We start from the raw sequence: 18,129 nt of genomic DNA, 5'->3' as shown, positions 1-18,129 counted from the left end.
TTGGGCAATTATCTGGAAAGAAATAATGGGCAAGGATATAGAGAAAAAGTAGGAGATTGGCTCAAGGTAACAGTTCATTTGAAAAGCCAGTGCAGACACTTTACTTTCTACAAGGATAAAGTCACAGGTTCCATGGTATAAAATTAACATTGGCATGGACAGATGCATCTACAACTGGCTGATTGATGGGGACAAGATGAAGGAGCTTTTGCCCTTTTTGGTGGTTCCTTCATCAACTGCCTTAAATAGAGGGCTTCGAATCTTTACTACACTAGAATCAAGTGAAGCAAACATCTAAATAAATATGGTCTGAGCTGATTAATTATACTTCCCATTGGAAAGCACAACAAAACACAATCACACATACTGAACCTTCCTCTTTCCAATATGACTTCCCCAGAGAAGTCTTTGGATAGTTATCAAAATGTATCCACTTTCTTGGGACCAAACTGCAAACATTTCTCAGATCCCTTGCAAAGTCTGGGACCTGTTAGCTCAAGTCTGAACTTCACTGACAATTCTTGCACATATGGCTCAAACAGAAAATGAGCAATAGCGTAGGTTTCAATTAGCACAATTCTCCACAGATGTTCTACAGTTCTTGGAATATTATCTTTCTTTGCTTTGACCTTAGTGTCCCAGATACCATTTTCTTCATTCCTGGCAGTGCTCTGTCCCACAGCAAAGATGACAGCCCAGTTGCATATAGTCACAAGGGAATTGCCTTCAACGTTGACTCCAGACTCCATGAAATCTCATTTCAAATATAGGCAAGGAAACCTCCTGCTGATTACCATTGACACCTTTCCCCCACCCTGGCTGATTTCTCTGCTGTGTTGAAGGGGAGGAAGCACTGAGGGTGGCAAGGCGCAGAATGCACTCTAGCGGGAAAACTTCAATGTGCGGGTTGATTACCAAGTGACTTGGTAGCACTACTGCATGGTGGAATGCATTGTCTGGAAGCATGATGGAGCCAGGATAAATTAAGACATTCAAGAAAGCATTATTTCTACCCAAATAGTCACCTAACGTGCAAGGATATTGAGAATAAGCAGGAGGCTGACCCTAGGTAACGATGCTCATTTGAAAAGCCAGTGCAAACACTTTACTTTCTAGAAGTGTAAAGTCACAAGTTCCAGTACTGACCAAGCTGTTTAAGTTCTGAAGATCTACTGTTAGTCTCAGTTTCACAGAATCAAAGTTGTTATGTTGCAAAAGGAAGCTATTTGGCCCATCATGTCTTCAAATGCACATCATTGGTCATCCCTTGCATGCTATTTCTATCCAACTAACCATCTGATGCCCTCTGGTCAAGGCAGGTGGTGAAGGGACCACCTAAAAGGGCAAAAGCTATTTCATCTTGTCCTCATCAATCTACCTGTCGTAGATGCATCAGTCCATGCCAATATCAGAGGAGTGACCATTGCATAATCCTTTCACAGCTGGTGTTGAGGACGGAGGTTCTGATGAGGATGCGTAGTGTGGCATTTCCACAGAAGAATTGTAGATGATCAGTGTTGGCAAATACGATGTGATACTAAGAAACAGCTGAAGGCACTGGATACTGTAGAGACTAAGTACTGTGACAACATGCCCACCATAGTACTGAGGACATCTGCTCCAGAATCAGCCAAGCTATTCCAGTAGAGCTCTAAGACTGGCATTGGGCTAACAATGTGGAAAATGATGTAGGTAGGTTGTGTGCACAAAAGGCAGCTATATCCAACCTGGCTAATCACTGCCCTTTTACTCTACTACCAACCATCAAAGTGATGGAAAGTGCTGTTGACAATGCCATCAAGTGCTACTTACTCAGAAACAACCTGCTCATTGATGCTTAACTTGTGTTCTGCCAGGATCACTTTGCTCTTTATTTCATCATAACTTTGGTCCAATCAAATGACCTGAACTCCAGAAATGAGGTGAATGACTTCCCTCAGTGTCAAGCAAGCATTTGATTAAAGTATGGCATCAAGGGATAAAACTGGAGTCACTAGGAATCAGGGAGGAAATTACGCTCACTGGTTCACTATATACCTAAGAGAAAATAATCACATTGACCAAAACATTGGCTCATGCATATAAAAGTTTGGCCTCAACACATACTGGTCGAGGAGAAGGCATGATGTAAAACTGTTTCCAGGCCTGGGCTTCATTAAAACACTGTTGATTACATTTTAAGGCTACATACTACCTGGCTTTCAGAGATTAACAAAGATTTAATCTTACTGCCCCACTGTTGAAAGACTATTCCATGAACTTTCACATTTCATGCTGGTTGAACTACTCCATATGCTTCAATTGGCTAGACGTCAGACTTCTGTCCAGCTCCCTGTGCATTTCTCTTTTCTTTCTGAACTCGGCTCACGTTATGCTATATATTCTCAGTAATGGAGCAGCTCTATGGCATTGATGCAAGGTTACTCCAGGGTTCTAAAGCCCTTAAAACGATAATCACCATATCATCAAAGACGACGAATGTAACACAAGAGCAGACAAGAAAAAGATAGAACGACTATTCTGTGTAATATTGACTTGACTCAAATGGAATTTTGTTATTTTTAAGTGTGCAGTAATTTCATTTACAAATGTAAACTGTAGATATTTCAGTTTCTATTTATTGAAAGAGTTAAAGACAGGATTACAAAAAGTTATATCTCAAAAGATTCTGTTAAATCAATAAAAAACATTAATTATTTGGAAGATTGCTAAAAAGAGTATAATAAAAGGGGTTTAAAAATCCAGCTAATGTTGCTAAAATGGAATTATTGAGAGGACTCTAGTGGGCTGTTGAAGTGCAATGGGATTGAGAGGCAGGCTGAATTTGAATCAATTTCCAGATTCGCCTGGTTAAAACTTCTTGCAGCAGTGCCCATTTGGCTGCTGCTGAACTTCAAGTCTTACGCAACTGAATGTACAGGAATCTGGAAGGGCTTCAGTCTTGTGCAACTCACTGGAACATTTTAAATCCAGGAAGGAAATCATGTTGCTAACTTAGACAGCTGGTTATTATGTCCTACAGCATGCATTGGCTTGTCTTCGCTGTGTTTGAAGTTGTATGAAGAATAGAACGGCATTTACTTAAGGTTCTTCAATACATGTGGTGTTGCCTGGGAAGAAGAGGAAAAGGGAAGGTACAGGGCAATCAGAATTCTTATGGAGCGCTGCATGAAGCACTGACGACGTTACTGAAAAACAGTCAAATGATTAGACTACAAGCACTAACACAGATTGAAATAAATAAAACATGAAGGCATATCTGTATAAATATGGGTTTTGAAAGAAAATAAATCCACTTAAAAGGCAACACTGATGTTCCTGAACCTAATGTATTCTCTTTATATTATGTACTTATGAACATTTCCCCAGTCTCTAGAACTATTTAAAGCATTTATGCCCTGCAAGAAATCAAGTTTGCTAAGGATACATTTATTGTAGTAATTTAGTCGTGCAGAACCTGAGAACTGTTCAGCAAAGACACATTTTGATGAGGTATTTCATCCTGCATACATCAGGGCATCTTGCAAGAACACACAATTCAACGGGAAAATAAAGGTTTCTACTGCATGAAAGGGCAGTGTCAATTGGCTCTAATTGGCAGAAGTGTTGCCATGGAGAATGCACCCACTAATGATGATTGGCAATTAACAACTAGGCCTTGTTTAAATTTTAAATCTGGCAGGCTGGCTGTATTTGGCCAGGCATTGCCTTTACAAATAAACTAGCAAATGGATGCCAACTATTTTGTTAAGTTGAAACAAGCACAGTGTACGTACATGTTCCGTCCACAGAGACCAAGGCCCTAGCTTCCAGTATACACGTACCACATTGCAAGTCTAACATATAATCTCAAATTGGTTGTCAACATAGATCTTCACATATTCAGTATTATCCAGCAAACTTTCTCAATTGCAGAATCACCTCTAATGTTAAGACACTGTGGTTTAAGTTTGAAAACTCAGGCTGGTTGCAGAGAGTCAATATTTTCCATGTTAGAAAGAGCCAAAGGATCATGTTGCTGGGTGTGATTCACCAGACTTTGGGTCATTCAGCCTACAGCAATATACAGCAATGAAATTCACACACAACTAATGGCAGCGAATTCTTGAAGGTACACCTAATTGATCTAGTACATACATACTGCTAGAATCCAAATGACCTGTCCATCTTTCACATGCAGCATTAACAAAGCGAACACAAACAGACATATCAATAAAGTGAAAGGAACTGGAATAACAAAGGGCATCTAAATCAATTGTCAATTTAGATTAGATTCCCTACAGTATGGATTAGATTAGATTCCTACAGTATGGAAACAGGCCCTTCATTCCAACAAGTCCACATCGAACCTCCGAAGGGTAACCCACCCAGACTCTTTCCCTACCCTCTTAACCTATATTTACCTGACTAATGCACTTAACCTACACATCCCTGAACACAATGGGCAATTTAGCATGGCCAATTCACCTGACCTGCATATCTTTAGATTGTGGGAGGAAACCGGAGCACCCAGAGGAAACCCACGCAGACACAGGGAGAATGTGCAAATCCCACACAGTCACCTGAGGCAGGAATCGAACCCAGGTCCCTAGCGCTGTGAGGCAGCAGTGCTAACCACTGAGCCACCATGCTGCCCTTGGGCTTGTACTTCCTAAATAATCATCATTCATTATAAAGCAACTTTGTATAAACCAGCAAAAATTATATATCCGATGTACTGAATGTTTACTGTATTATCGCAATCTAAAACTAGTCAATTGAGGGTACAAGAGAAGGCCAGTAAGTTTTATTTAAGGCAAAGTCACCTTCTTATTTAAGTGATTTATGCCGTGAAACAAGTGTAACAGTGATGTATATAATCCTTGCATTATGCTTCTATTACTTAGTGTGGGTGTGTCTACACTGATTATGTCAACCTCTTGGCCAACTGGAGTATTTGATCAACTGGCACACTCCTGGTCCCATATGTATTGGTTAATAAAAATCTTGTGGTACATGCAGAAATAATGTTTATTTTCCTCTTGAATTTTTTATTCTTGCAAAACATCCTGATGAGCGCAAGATGAACTACTTCAACAAAAATGTCTTTTTTGCAACAATGTTCACATTTACTATGTTGATACAGAGTTTTCCGCCACATTTTAATTGCCAAGGAGCAATGCATCGACTCTCAGCCAGAAGGCAATTTTGCCAGCTTTTATTCCTTTAATAGCCATCCTGAATAAAATCGCATCAGGAACTGCTTCATAACCATGAGAAAATTCACACTGTATAACAAAAGGTACAATACTGTTTCCTCAACCATTGATTTTGCCAGACCCCGGAGTATTTTTGGCATTTTCCGTTAAAATTTCATAATTACTATCCCAGCCAGTCTGCTCTTAAATATCAGGAATTGTATAGATTATCTGCAGAGGATCATCTGAAGAATGCTGGCTAGCTCAGGCAGACTGCACTGTACTGAGAACTAAAGCTTGCTGGATGTTGAACTTGGCTTATCCGCTGACATGCTTAGATCAGGGAAGGCAACTTTAGATTTGCAAAGACCATAAATCCTACAAAAAGGCTTCTCTGAATGGTACACACCATGGTTTGAATATATTGTTTACTTAAATCTACATTTACTTGTTGAAAATTTTATTAATATTTACTTCTTAACTATGTTATACAAATTCATTTCCAGTTATAATTTCTCAGCTAAGAAGGACTGTCAACAAAATAAAATATGCAAACTTCTCTGCCCATGTAATTTCACACCTGAAATTTTGTTTTGGAAATTGCTCTTCACTATGTGTTAATGTAGATGAGTTTGTTCATTTCTTCATGTGCAGGATATTGTTGAATCCTGGATAATGTAGTGAGACTGTTACATGCTGTATTCCTTGTGTGGCATGAGTGTCCTGAAAAGTCTGCTTGTATACTGTGGCCCATGGTCAAATTCAATCTCTTTAGGGGCACTGGGCATTTTGAATACTGCATTCATTGTGTCTGCCTGGGACAGGCTTGAACTACTCTAACTCTGACAGATTAAAATTTGGAGAATTCATGACAAAGAGAGAATAGTCATGATGTAATTAAAACTGTCATGATTTTGGACTACAGATCTGACAGGACCTTTCTAATGTATTGAGGTTCCCAATGTCACTGTGGCTGGTGAATCTGGCAAACCTCACACACTTTTAGTGTATTCTCAATTTCATTGTTGATTTCTGGCCAACAGACACTATTCTCTGCCAGGCGGCTTGTTTGCTCGATGCCCATTTGGCTGTGATGTACTTGTGACAACATACCCTTCCATACATTTTTGGGTACAAGAACATGTTTCCCTTTAAAAACTGCATCTCAAGGTACCTATTCATCCCTGTAAGGCCAAACGCATTTAAGAGTGGCTTCTACCTACTTTGACATGTCAGGCCATCCTTCTATTCAACTTTCTACAGTGCCTTTAGTCGTAAATCATTAACTATTTCTTTCTGAAGTTGGTTGCATTAGTACTAACCAAAATTCATCACATAGATCACAAGCACATTTTCCACCTCAGTGTTCATACTGTGTGTTTATAATTCTAGGGAAATTTCTGCATTCTTATTTGAATTTCCTAAGTACGTGTGTGTGTGTGTGTGTCAACCATTTTGTGACTAGATTTGTAGCAGACATTAAAGTCAAATCATATTCCTTTACTAGACGTTGCAGTCTAGTTCACGCGTCCGTGGATTATGCCACTGAATTGCCAATGATCTGTGATTGGTTTAGAGACACATCTGGTACCTTGTGATATTGAACATCAGAGCAAGTGTTTCACACACTCCATTGGAATTACTGGATTCTACTTGTGATAGACTTTTTGTTGAAAGGCAACTGTTTTATAATACTATATGACGCAACACCTCGCCCTTTGAGATAGATTGACTTCCAGAACTCTCCTCCTCCCTGGGTTGGAGCTCTGTAGGATGTAAGTTTCTACAGACACCTTTTTGAGTGATTGGAAATCTATTGATGCTACTGCCTTAAACGTTGGATATATTTTTTACTTAGAAGTTCTCTTAATGATTTGTCAGAAAAGTTTGGTTTATACAGTGCTAATAGAGTGAATTAGAAATCTGAGGCACATCTGAAAGTCTTCTCTATTTTAGGCATGTATTGTACATCAAATGTACCCAGCTCACAACAAAGGCCATAACCTGAATCGATACAGTCAAGAAGGTCATCTGACCTAAGTATCTACCTGACACTTATTGCTACTGAAGATAACTTATTCACAATGAGCTGCTGAAATGACCAAATGTCAATTTCTGTCATGCACATCTGTGGTTTTGCTCATCACTGCAATATCACTGGTAATACAGACACACCAGTGACCCGGGTTCAATTCCCACCATTGAGCAACTGTCTGTGTGGAGTTTGCACATTCTTCCACTGTCTGCATGGGTTTCCTCCAGGTGCTCCGATTTCCTCCCACAGTCCAAAGATGTGCAGGTTAGGTGAATTGGCCATGCTAAATTGCCCGTAGTGTTAGGTGCAGGGGTAAATGTAGGGGAATGACTCTGGGTGGGTTGCTCTTCAGAGGGTCAGTGTGGACTTGTTGGGCTGAAGGGCCTGTTTCCACACTGTAGGGAATCTAATCTAATCCTGGAATGTTTTCTGTAATTCTGCCCACATGATGTTATATCAGATACCAACAAAACAGACAAAGGATAGACCAGATAGACAAAATAGAACAAGATTGACCAAAAGATTGTCTCTGGAAGCAAGACCTTCCAAATTCTGGAAGTACTGATTCTTTGAACTTCTGTTGCTCAGTGAAACCATCAATATTTATGTTTGATATCTTGCTAAATCATTCTCCAAGCATTCATTTCTGTTCACGTCATCATTTTGTGTGGGCAACGCTTTTGAGAAAGCTTTAAAATATATCTTAGGCCAAATATACACTGATTGTGCCATTATGAAGAAACAGATGTTCAGTCAGAAATTGGTCAACCTGTGGAATTCACAACCACAGAAGGCTGTGGAGACCAGGTTACTAGGTACGCTCAAGAAACAGATCGATAAATATTCAGTTATTAAAGGTATCAAGGAGTATGGACAGAAAGTAGGAATATAGTGATAGAGAGGATCAGCCATGATCTTATTCAATGGTGGAGAAGGATCAATGAGTCATAAAGTCATGGAGATGTACAACATGGAAACAGAGCCTTCAGTGCATCTCGTCCATGCCAACCTGATGGCCTAAATTAGATTAGCTTAGATTCCCTACAGTATGGAAACAGGCCCTTTGACCCAACAAATCCATACCAACCCTCCGAAGGGCAACCCACCCAGACCCATTCTCCATTTACCCCTGACTAATGCACCTAACACTACGGGCAATTTAGCATGGCCAATTCACCTAACCTGCATATCTTTGGACTGTGGGAGGAAACTGGAGCACACGGAGGAAACCCACGCAGACACAGGAGAGAATGTGCAAACTCCACAGTCAGTTGCCTGAGGTGGGAATTGAAACCGGGTCCCTTGCACTGAGGCAGCAGTGCTAACCACTGAGCCACCATGCTAGCAACTGACTCATATCCTTCTAAATCCTTTCTACTCATGTACTCATCCAGATGCCTTTTAGTGTCAAAGAGATATCCAAACAACCTGCTCCTGCTCCTAGTTTCTATGTCTATATTGTCCCACATGACTTACAAAAAGATAGACAGTTTCACAGCTGGAGCAACATGCTGCACTTCCCACACAGCTCGCTTGCTTTCTGCATCCTGTCTACTGCATCACTTGGTAACTGGAGGCAATGTTTGCAAATGTTGCTGTCCGTCTACAACAGCTTAATGCTTTCTACCAGTAATATATTATGCCAACATTGTGATTACTCCCTTCCTCCAAGTAACCTTTTGGTTCAGTTGAGAATGTGTATCGAGTATGATCAGGTCAGGAAAGAGTTAAGTTCTGAATTTTGTGAAACAAGAGGATCAGCTGAGCATGAGTCAGATCAGATAAGAACTTGCAGTTAACAATAGGGTGCTGGAGGCAAAGGTAATGGGTTAACAAGGTGGAAAAGAAGTCATTATGTAGAGCCATTTAACCATATTGGAAGCACTCAGCATGTAAGGTCAGTTTAACAAGGTGAAAAGTATTCATCATGTGAAGCCGGTTAAGGTCAAGTACTTTCATTGTGTCACAGCAGATGGCTTAATCTTTACCAGTGACACTCGCTGATTGTAACGATCACCCAATCAATATGTATGTTGCTTTATCTGGATGCTCCGCCCTGTAAAATGACTATATAATTCATTCAGAAACTGTTGTTTGAGACAGAAGACTTAGAACTCATATCCCTGTGGACATGGGCAATTGTTCTCTCCCTCCAGGACCTGGAATAAAGATGAAGGAGGTAAAATTACTCTGTGTCTCTGAGCGTTTTGCTTTGACTGAGGGGGCATATGGGACAACAAAGTGTCAATAGGCACTGAAACTGCCACCAGCTCTGCAATCTAATCACACAGCTCTATTTCTGACAAATCACAGTTGTCAGCCTTGTCAGGATACTGACTGCTCACGTAATTCCTGCAGCTGTTGCCTAGAAAATTTCAGCTCTAGAGATGGTGAATTTTAGCTTTGTGTAAAGGCAAACTAATTTTCTAGTATTGATTAGCATGATCTTTCCAGGCTAGTCCTAATATAATTAAAGGATTGATTCAAGCCCCCATTTTCATGGGCTATCTTTACTGTTTTATCTAGTCTTTACAACATCTAATTCAAAAAAGCAAAGCTTCATTTTTTTTTTGAATGAATAGCTGAAATTCAGATGGGATTTCTGTGGCCTTCCAATTCATTCTAGGGAATGTCCGATATCTTTTTACCTGTCTTCTGCAAATGCTATCCATGTCTAGGGAACTTATAGCCATCTTGCGCAAGATTAATATTTTTGGGGATTTTGAAATGTAGTAACTGCATTTTGTTTATTCTTTTTAAAAAAGCAATCTGCTTTGTGCTGGTTTTAGGTGCAGGTCCAAATTTATTTTTTATGCAAATCAAGCACTTTTCCAAAGTCTGGGCATCGATTTAACTTTCGTAGCTACAATTCTTGGCTGGAGACCTTCTCCTGTGATTTACCAACTTCTATTATTGTCCTTCATTTTTAAAAAAAATCTGATCACCATGTCAGACTTCTCATGTCATTGGCGAGTAACATAGACAAAGCAAAAGAATTACTTTAAAACATCAAGAATATTTAACAGCTCAAATTACAACTTGCAGTTAAATAATTATGTATGCATTTTGCTTCTGGCAAATGTTTTCTAAACAATCAGTTCAGAAATGTTATTACACATCATGCTGCTGCTGGGCTAGAGATGGTAGTTGGCCGTGTGCTTTCAGATGTGTTACGTGACAAACTGAAGTCCCTTCACAGGGACATACATTCAATCATTGAAGTGTCTCTTTGGTACCATCTGCAAATTCTGGAATCTTCAGGGATTTAATATAACTGGCCACACCTCAATGTCACCAAAGGATTATCTTACCCTATTGTCTTTACTGAGATATGAAAAGAGAGATGCAAAATCCCAGCTTGTCACAGAAACATCAATTACTATGGTATTGGATTATTAGGTTCCATTCAACAGAGTCAAAGCCAGTAGTACTTAAGTGTTTTTCTACCTGGCCTGAATTGAAGAAGCTTACAGCATTTACCAGGTGTCTTTAAAACAGTAATATCACTACATGTTTCATCAGAGACATTAAGCCAAAAGGGTAAGGAAAAGTTAACTTAAGGTAAATTAAAAAGGGTATGAGGGAGGAAAGATTCAGAGGAAGTCACAGGAACTGAGAGTTGGGGAATATGGAGTGCTGTAAATATAAAAGAATGGGGTCAGTGATTGGAGAAAAAAAAAGAGATGACAAGGTCTTTTCCCTGGGGTGGGGGAGTTCAGAACTAGATGGCATAGGTTTAGGGTGAGAGGGGAAAGATATAAAAGGGACCTAAGAGGCAGCTTTTTCACACACACTGGTGCTTGAATGGAATGAGCTGCCAGAGGAAGTGGTGGAGGCTGGTACAATTACAGCATTTAAAAGGCATCTGGATGGGGATATGAATAGGAAGGGTTGAGGGGGATATGGACCAAATGCTGGCAAATGGGACTCGATTAGATTAGGATATCTGGCCGGCATGAATGAGTTGGACAGAAGGGTCTGTTTCAGTGTTGTACGTCTCCATGATGTCGTGTATTTATATGGAACTTCTGGTCATTCCAAAGCGTTCGTTGTCAACCTCCAGCTTTAAAAGGTCACCTACACTGCATTAAAGGCGGCCAACGATTTTTCCAGTTCGACAGTTAATAGCTTTCAATTCTCCACCCAATTCCAAATAAGGAACGCCATGAATATCCCATCACGAACGAAACTGAACTAAAGAGGTTTTATTGTGGGTGCTCAGAATGAAAACAAAACACCGAATAATTTGATCTTGAAACACAAAAAAAAGTCGCTTCTCAAGAAATTGTAGAAAAATCTTTCGTTTGCGTTTCCTGTTGCTTAAATTAAGGGGGTTCTTATATTAGCACCTGCTAAACTAACAAAAATCCTGGATTGAGCATCGATTTTCCGTTGATACAAACGCCACCACGGTACATTGCGCACTATGGCGTAAGGGGGTTGAAACGGTGGGAACAAAAACAACTGGCGTCAGCAGTGCGTCGTTCACAACTTATCTAAAACAACGCATTTGTTTAAACACATTGTCAAAATGCACGTAAAGCGTAATGTTGTCTCGGCATAAGTGGGGGATACCAGGGGCTCAAAGCAGCGAGGGAAGCTCCCGGTATAGCACTAACATCTGAGATTAAAGTACACAGATTGCAAACGGTTGTCTGGTTTACAACGAATGGCGAACGCTCTCCCCCTCCCCGGCCCGCGAGCTTGTGACATTTCCGATTGTTTTCATTCGAGTGAAACACACCAGCCCCGCGACGTCACAATGATCGACCTGGAACGCGACCAGTCTGGGACGTTCCAACGGCACCAAAACGTTCGGAAATGGAACGCGGCAGCGCCCGCAGCTCCAATCAGAGGCGCGCATAGGCGGGACTCCCACGCAGTGAGCGCCAAGCCCAGCGTTTGCGTTGATCAGAAAACGCCCTTTAACCGTTTCCGGGCTCTACTCTTGTTTGATTCGATATATACGCACATGCAAATATATCGCCACCGTTGCGCACTGAACAATAACAAATACTTGGCAATGCGCAGATACCGGGCGGGGATGTAAATAACCTTACCGTTTGGGTCCGACATTGTGAATTTGTTTTGACGGGCAGGCTACACAGTTGCTCCCCGGTGTTGTTTCCGTCCTTTTTTTTCCAGATGGCGCTTTAACGGAAGAGAGAGAGAGAAACACTCGAGCCACAAAAAAAAACCCTTTGTACACTCCATCCAATGACAGCGACGCGACACAAATGCAACACTGCGCAGCCGTTAGAAACCCACACCGACTGCATTTCAAACCGAGCCCCGGGTTGAGAAACGTGGTTGGGTTTGGAAAACGCTGCACATGATGCCAGTGCTCGTTATTAATCAGCAACTGATCGCGATGAAGGCAAAGCTGACCGCTTAACAATTCTTATGTCCCCATTGCTGAATAATGTCAGACCATTGACTACATTCGCGGGTGTTTACAGTCTAACGTTTCTAGTGTTTGTGGCGCTCGCAAACATAAAATTAGAAATGGCAGATTATTCGAATTAAGGTTGATTCTGCATTCTATGCGAGCAATAGGATGATCTCAACCTCATTCAGCGATTTACACCTTAATTAGTTGCTCTAAGTGTAATTTGTAAAAAATTTTACTAACGTGAAATTCTACTTCTGGACGTTTGATCGACTGACATGTTAAGGATTGGAGCGTAGATCAGGGTGGGGGAGGTAGCTTCCTTTCCGAGAAAATAACTGAATGGTTGCAATGTAGAACCTGGCAGTTCGGCCTGTCATATGCGGAGTAGCTCATTGTAAGATTGACACATCCAGTCCCAGTCTCCATCCTTTGGCCATATCGTCCTGCACTTTTTCTTCCTGTTGGGCCATTATTCAATTTCATTTTGAAAACAAATATTGAATCCCCCATTACCACACGCTCCCGTGATGCGTGAAATGGCTTTTCCCTCATACTGTCATCTCTTTTACCAATCATATTAAATCAGTCTCCTCAGGTTAATAACCTTTCACCAATGAAAACAATCACTCCCTAGTTATTCTGCCCAGACCACTTTTCATTTCAAAACCAGAATCAAATCTCCTCGCAGCCTTTATTACAGATGACACTACCACTCAATTAATGTGACGGAAGTCTCATCTCCTGAACCGGCCTCATGCCTAGTTTCTACAGCGTCTCCAAAGCGTTCTCCTTGTTAAAATGTGGTGCCCAAAACTAGTTACAGTTGACTTTGAAGTATTGTTTCATAAAGATTCACCAGAACGTCCTTGCTTTTATATTTAATGCCTCAATTTATTAAACCTAGGAACCCATGTGCTGGTAACCGCTTTTGCAAACCTGCCTGCAATTACATTTGCACGTAAACCCAGCTCCCCTTTCTCCAGCACTCAACTGACTATATACCCTTTATTTTCCATTGCCTTGCCTCATTTTTATCCCTATGCACTCCTCTGCATTAAATTTGTTTTGTCACGTGTCTACCATTCCAACGGCTTCCTTATGATCTCTTGATATTTAACACTATCTTCCTCACAATTCATAAAAGTCCCAAGTTTTGTATGATCTACAAATTTTGAAATTATGCCCTATGCACCTATGTTCAGGTCAATGTTACGGATCAAGAAAAGCACAAGTCTTATTATCATCCCCTGGGTTTCCAAATCAAACGTAAATATATTTAGAAGCATGTTTTTAATTAATAATAAACCAACATGCCTCTTTCTCTCAGGAAAGGTACAGGGTCACAGGATAAGTACAGATATGTCGGGGGGGGTGCATTCAGTTTATCATTAACTAATACAGAAAGTTTCTAGCACTCCGACTGTTTCAGTTTCCATAGTTCGGCCATTTTTTATGAAACAATGTTTCCTCACAAACTAATCGTTAATTTCCCATTGTCTAATTTGATCTTGTCATCGTGACTTTAGACGTTTAATTTAAAATATATCAAAGTTACTTCTCTTTGTGTCTCATGCTGCTTATTGTCGAGGCTGATATATTCAGGTTTCCATGGTCTTCCCAAATAAATCAAACCTTCATTTTTCCGATGGCACAACTCCATCCACCAACCAGAGCACTGCACACTTTAAATCATGATTTCCTCGCACTTCCAAGCTTTTCGCTTCGGCCAAATACCTCCTCTGAAATACAGACCTTGCAAGTTAAACAACTTCCTGTACTGGATAGAGCTATTTACAAATTCCACATGTATAAGGTAATTGAGTAGGGAGTTCTGCTCCTTGGCTATATTTTCACCTGGTCTTTGTTAGTGGACTGACCTACTAAATCACAAACCATTGCTCATTGATTTTCAGATGAAGAGCCTTCTGGATCGCAAATATTGGTATGTGCTGGTTTCTGCATTTCAAAACAGCAACATTGCACGCTTGTTGTGTGAGGGATTATGTTGAACTGTGTTCCTGGGTGTATCAGTGTGAGAAACAAAACTCACATATTAATAAATTTCAGTCCGAGTCAAATTCTGAAGCAGTGAATTTTATTGATACGTACTTGCAAGAACGGTGCCTAACGAGTAAGCACCCCGATCTGAGGGTTACATTCTGATTTATGCTGTTCCCTGCATCTCTCGGTCCTCCCCTTTCACCCCATTGGTTACTTTTACTGTAGCGCGTAGCCTATCACAAGCTCTAGCTTCGCTCCACCTTTGTCTAAGCTCCACCTTTGTCTAGCTTCTCTCCGCCTCTGTTTACTTCTCCCATTACTCTAAGCCTGTTGCCCCTTACTCTTATTTATCTCATTCCTTATATGTGACTATCCTGGCATAGTTTGCTGTCTTCGTGCGATCATCCTGCCAAACTAAATTCCATCCGTTGGCCACATCCCTCCTGAGACTGGCACACTCTTCTCCTGTTACTGGTACATCCCGCCACACGATCGCTCTGCCCTATTAGTCATAGATAATTCGATCTGTTTTCACTTCCGCTATTCTCCTATGCCTGGTACATCCTGCTCCACGATTGCTCTGCCCTATTAGTCAGAGATAATTCTACCTGCTTTTGCTTCTTTCTGTTTTCCTATGCCTGATACATCCCGCTCCACGATGGCTCTGCCTTATTAATCATAGATAATTCTATCTGTCTTCACTTCTCACTGTTTAGTATTTGCATGCGCACCTAATTTTATAATGTAAGCTTTTTCAGAAACAACACCTGGTCCCTTATTCTGCACAATTTTAACCCTATACCTTACAATCCTCCCTTTTTCTTCTTGGCTACTAAATGTTGTCTTCTGCATTTGTCTCATATGTTGCCTTCCAGTTTGCTAGCATCATCCCCGAGACTTAATTTATTGTGGCTAATTCCTTAAGGTCACCCATCCCCTCATTGACTAGGCTGCAAGCATCGTCCTCAATTACTTGCAGATATTCAGACTCAGAGACCATTAATAACAAATATGGAGATGACAGCATCATTTGACAACATCCCAATACTAAGAAGGCTAATATGGTAACCCTAAGCATCCCCAGAATCCTACAATAGTATTGAAGGACCGAAAGATTTAATATACAATATATAGATATCAAAAAGAAACTATCCCGCGTCCACATAAAAATCAGTTACTTAAAGTCTTTTGAGTCTGAGTTTTAGTGGTTCTTCCGTCGATTTGGCTGTCCAGACTTCTTTCTTAACCGGGGATTCCACTGGTCCTTTAATCCTGGTGTAGTGAGTCCAGCCTTTCTCCACCATGCTTATCACCGTTTCAGTAGTCAAAAGAGCCTGGTACTGTCCCTCCCAATCTGGTTGCAATTTAGTTTCTGTCCATGACTTAATTAGGACCCAATCTCCCGGCTGGATGGGATGAACGGCGAATTCAAGGGGCGGAGTCTGTGCCAGTAATCCTTGCCTGCTAAGAAAAGACAAAGAGGAGGACAAGCCCAGTATATACTTCTTTAAGAACCGATCTTTAGTCTCCAGAGTTGGCAGTTCCCCTTCCGTTCCCAGATAGGGCAGGCCAAGCAATATCTCATAAGGGGACAGTCCCAAATCTTTCCTTGAGGACGTTTGCACCTGCAAAAGGGCTATAGGTAAACACTTAGTCCAAGGGAGTCTGGCTTCTACTATTAATTTAGATAACTGATTCTTGAGTGTTTGGTTCATTCTCTTAACCTTTCCTGATGAAGGTGGGTGCCAAGGGGTGTGGAACTCCCAGGAGATTCCTAACCACTTCATCACTCCCTGGAGTACCCTGGAAGTAAAATGAGTTCCCTGATCCGAATCTATACATTCCATTATCCCTTATCTGGGAATTATGTGTTCAAGTATTATCTTGGACACCCCACTTGCAGTGGCAGTGGCTAAAGGATACGCCTCCACCCATCCAGATCGGTGATCAACCATTACCAGCATATACCTCAGTCTTCCCACTCGGGGTAATTCGGTATAATCTACCTTAATGCTCTGAAATGGTCGGAGCCCAGGTTCTCTCCCTCCTGGGACTTGTTTCCTCAGTACCTTCTTGTTGATTTTCTTGCATGTTATACATCCCTCACTTATCTGTTTGGCTATTGTATAGATCCCTTTGCATCCATATTTCCTTAAGACTAAATCACACATTGCTTGCACTCCCCAGTGACTCCCCTGGTGTAAGACAGCCATAATTTCTCGCATCATCATCTTATTTAGCATCTCCCGGCCATCGGGTAGCATCCAGCGCCCCTCTACTGTCTGTGTAGCTCCCAGTTCTTCTAACTCTCTTTTCCTTACCACTAAATATCAGTCTCCCCCCAAGTTCCTGTACCATCGGTACCAAAATATATATTGTACTGGACTGGACGTTCAGAGTTGCCTCCTTAGCGACTTCATCCGCCAATCTATTTCCCTTTGCTTCAGGATCATTTCCCTGCTGATGTCCATTTATGTGGACTATCGCTATTTCCTTTGGCAACAAAAGGGATTCCAATACTTGCTTTATCAATTTCTCATGAGCCAATTCTTTACCCCTACCGTTTATCAGTCCTCTCTCCTGCCATATCTTCCCAAATGTGTGTGCCACCCCGAAGGCATACTTAGAATCTGTGTATACAGTTCCTTCCTTGCCTTCCAAGGTCTTAAGGGCCCTTCCTAGTGCATAAAGTTCACAAGTCTGAGCCGACCAATCATTGGGTAGTCTACTAGCTTCAATAACACTCCCCTCTATTCCATCCACTACTGCATATCCATTCTGCCTTTTACCTTCAATCACTCTGGAGGACCCATCAATGAACAGCCTCGCCCCTGCATATAGATGGATGTCTCTAAGGTCCATTCTTACTTTAGTCTGATATTCTATAATGTCAAGGCAGTCATGTTCTGGGTCTGAGGGAGCTTCATCCTCCCCTTTCCAGAGACAGGTAGCTGGATTCAGACAAATGTCTGTGATCAACATAAGGTCATCCCTTCCTATTAGAATTGCTTCGTATTTTAGAATTCTAGAGTCTGTAAGCCACCGCCCTGCTTTCTGATTTAGTATGGTCCGCACCTGATAACAAAAAAAAGGTTATCAGATGTGGGGTGCTGAATATTAAGGCTCCCCCAAAAGTAAGTGACCGACTCTCCTCTACCAATAAGGCTGTTGTTGCCACAGCCTGCACACACTCTGGCCAGTAATGTAGCTTTCCATTCTTAAATTAACAGTGAATTAATGCAGTTCATGTTTTAAATTAGCTATGAATCAATATGACAGGTCACTGAGAATGTGTGAAGGAATCCTGTCAATTAATATTCGGTCAGGCTAATACAATTGGGTCAGGCTAATACAATTGATTTATTATAAATATTAATTATTAATTATATATTATATAAATGAAATAATCATTTTCTGTAATTCATGATGGAAACGCAACAAGCGACAAAAACATTTTAAAAACTGTAATTGCGCAGTTCTGTTTGTTTACCAGTCACTTGTGACTTCTCATTCTGTTTCTGTAA

At 41.0% G+C, this 18,129-nt stretch overlaps 1 protein-coding gene across 6 annotated transcripts in view; it reads right to left on the bottom strand.

Moving 5' to 3' along the window:
- LOC122554989 (uncharacterized) overlaps positions 1–12,416 on the bottom strand; it is a 62,093-nt gene extending 49,677 nt beyond the window's left edge. For 5 of the 6 annotated variants that reach the window (XR_006313129.2, XM_043700494.2, XM_043700495.2 and 2 more), the window contains exon 1: positions 12,273–12,416. Coding sequence is in view for 4 of the 6 variants with exons in the window: in XM_043700494.2 (XP_043556429.2) it covers positions 12,273–12,288 (16 nt within the window). In the remaining 2 variants the exon portion in view is untranslated. Of the gene's footprint in view, positions 1–11,956; positions 11,978–12,272 lie in introns of those variants that run through there. The other variant, XM_087992989.1, reaches the window with a different exon arrangement.
- Positions 12,417–18,129: the final 5,713 nt, after the last annotated feature.

This window comes from Chiloscyllium plagiosum, unplaced genomic scaffold (assembly GCF_037043375.1).
Source record: "Chiloscyllium plagiosum isolate Xiang-an unplaced genomic scaffold, Cpla_swu_hap1 HiC_scaffold_12, whole genome shotgun sequence".
Lineage (NCBI taxonomy): Eukaryota > Metazoa > Chordata > Chondrichthyes > Orectolobiformes > Hemiscylliidae > Chiloscyllium > Chiloscyllium plagiosum.
This window is presented reverse-complemented; position numbering and strand designations above follow the sequence as displayed.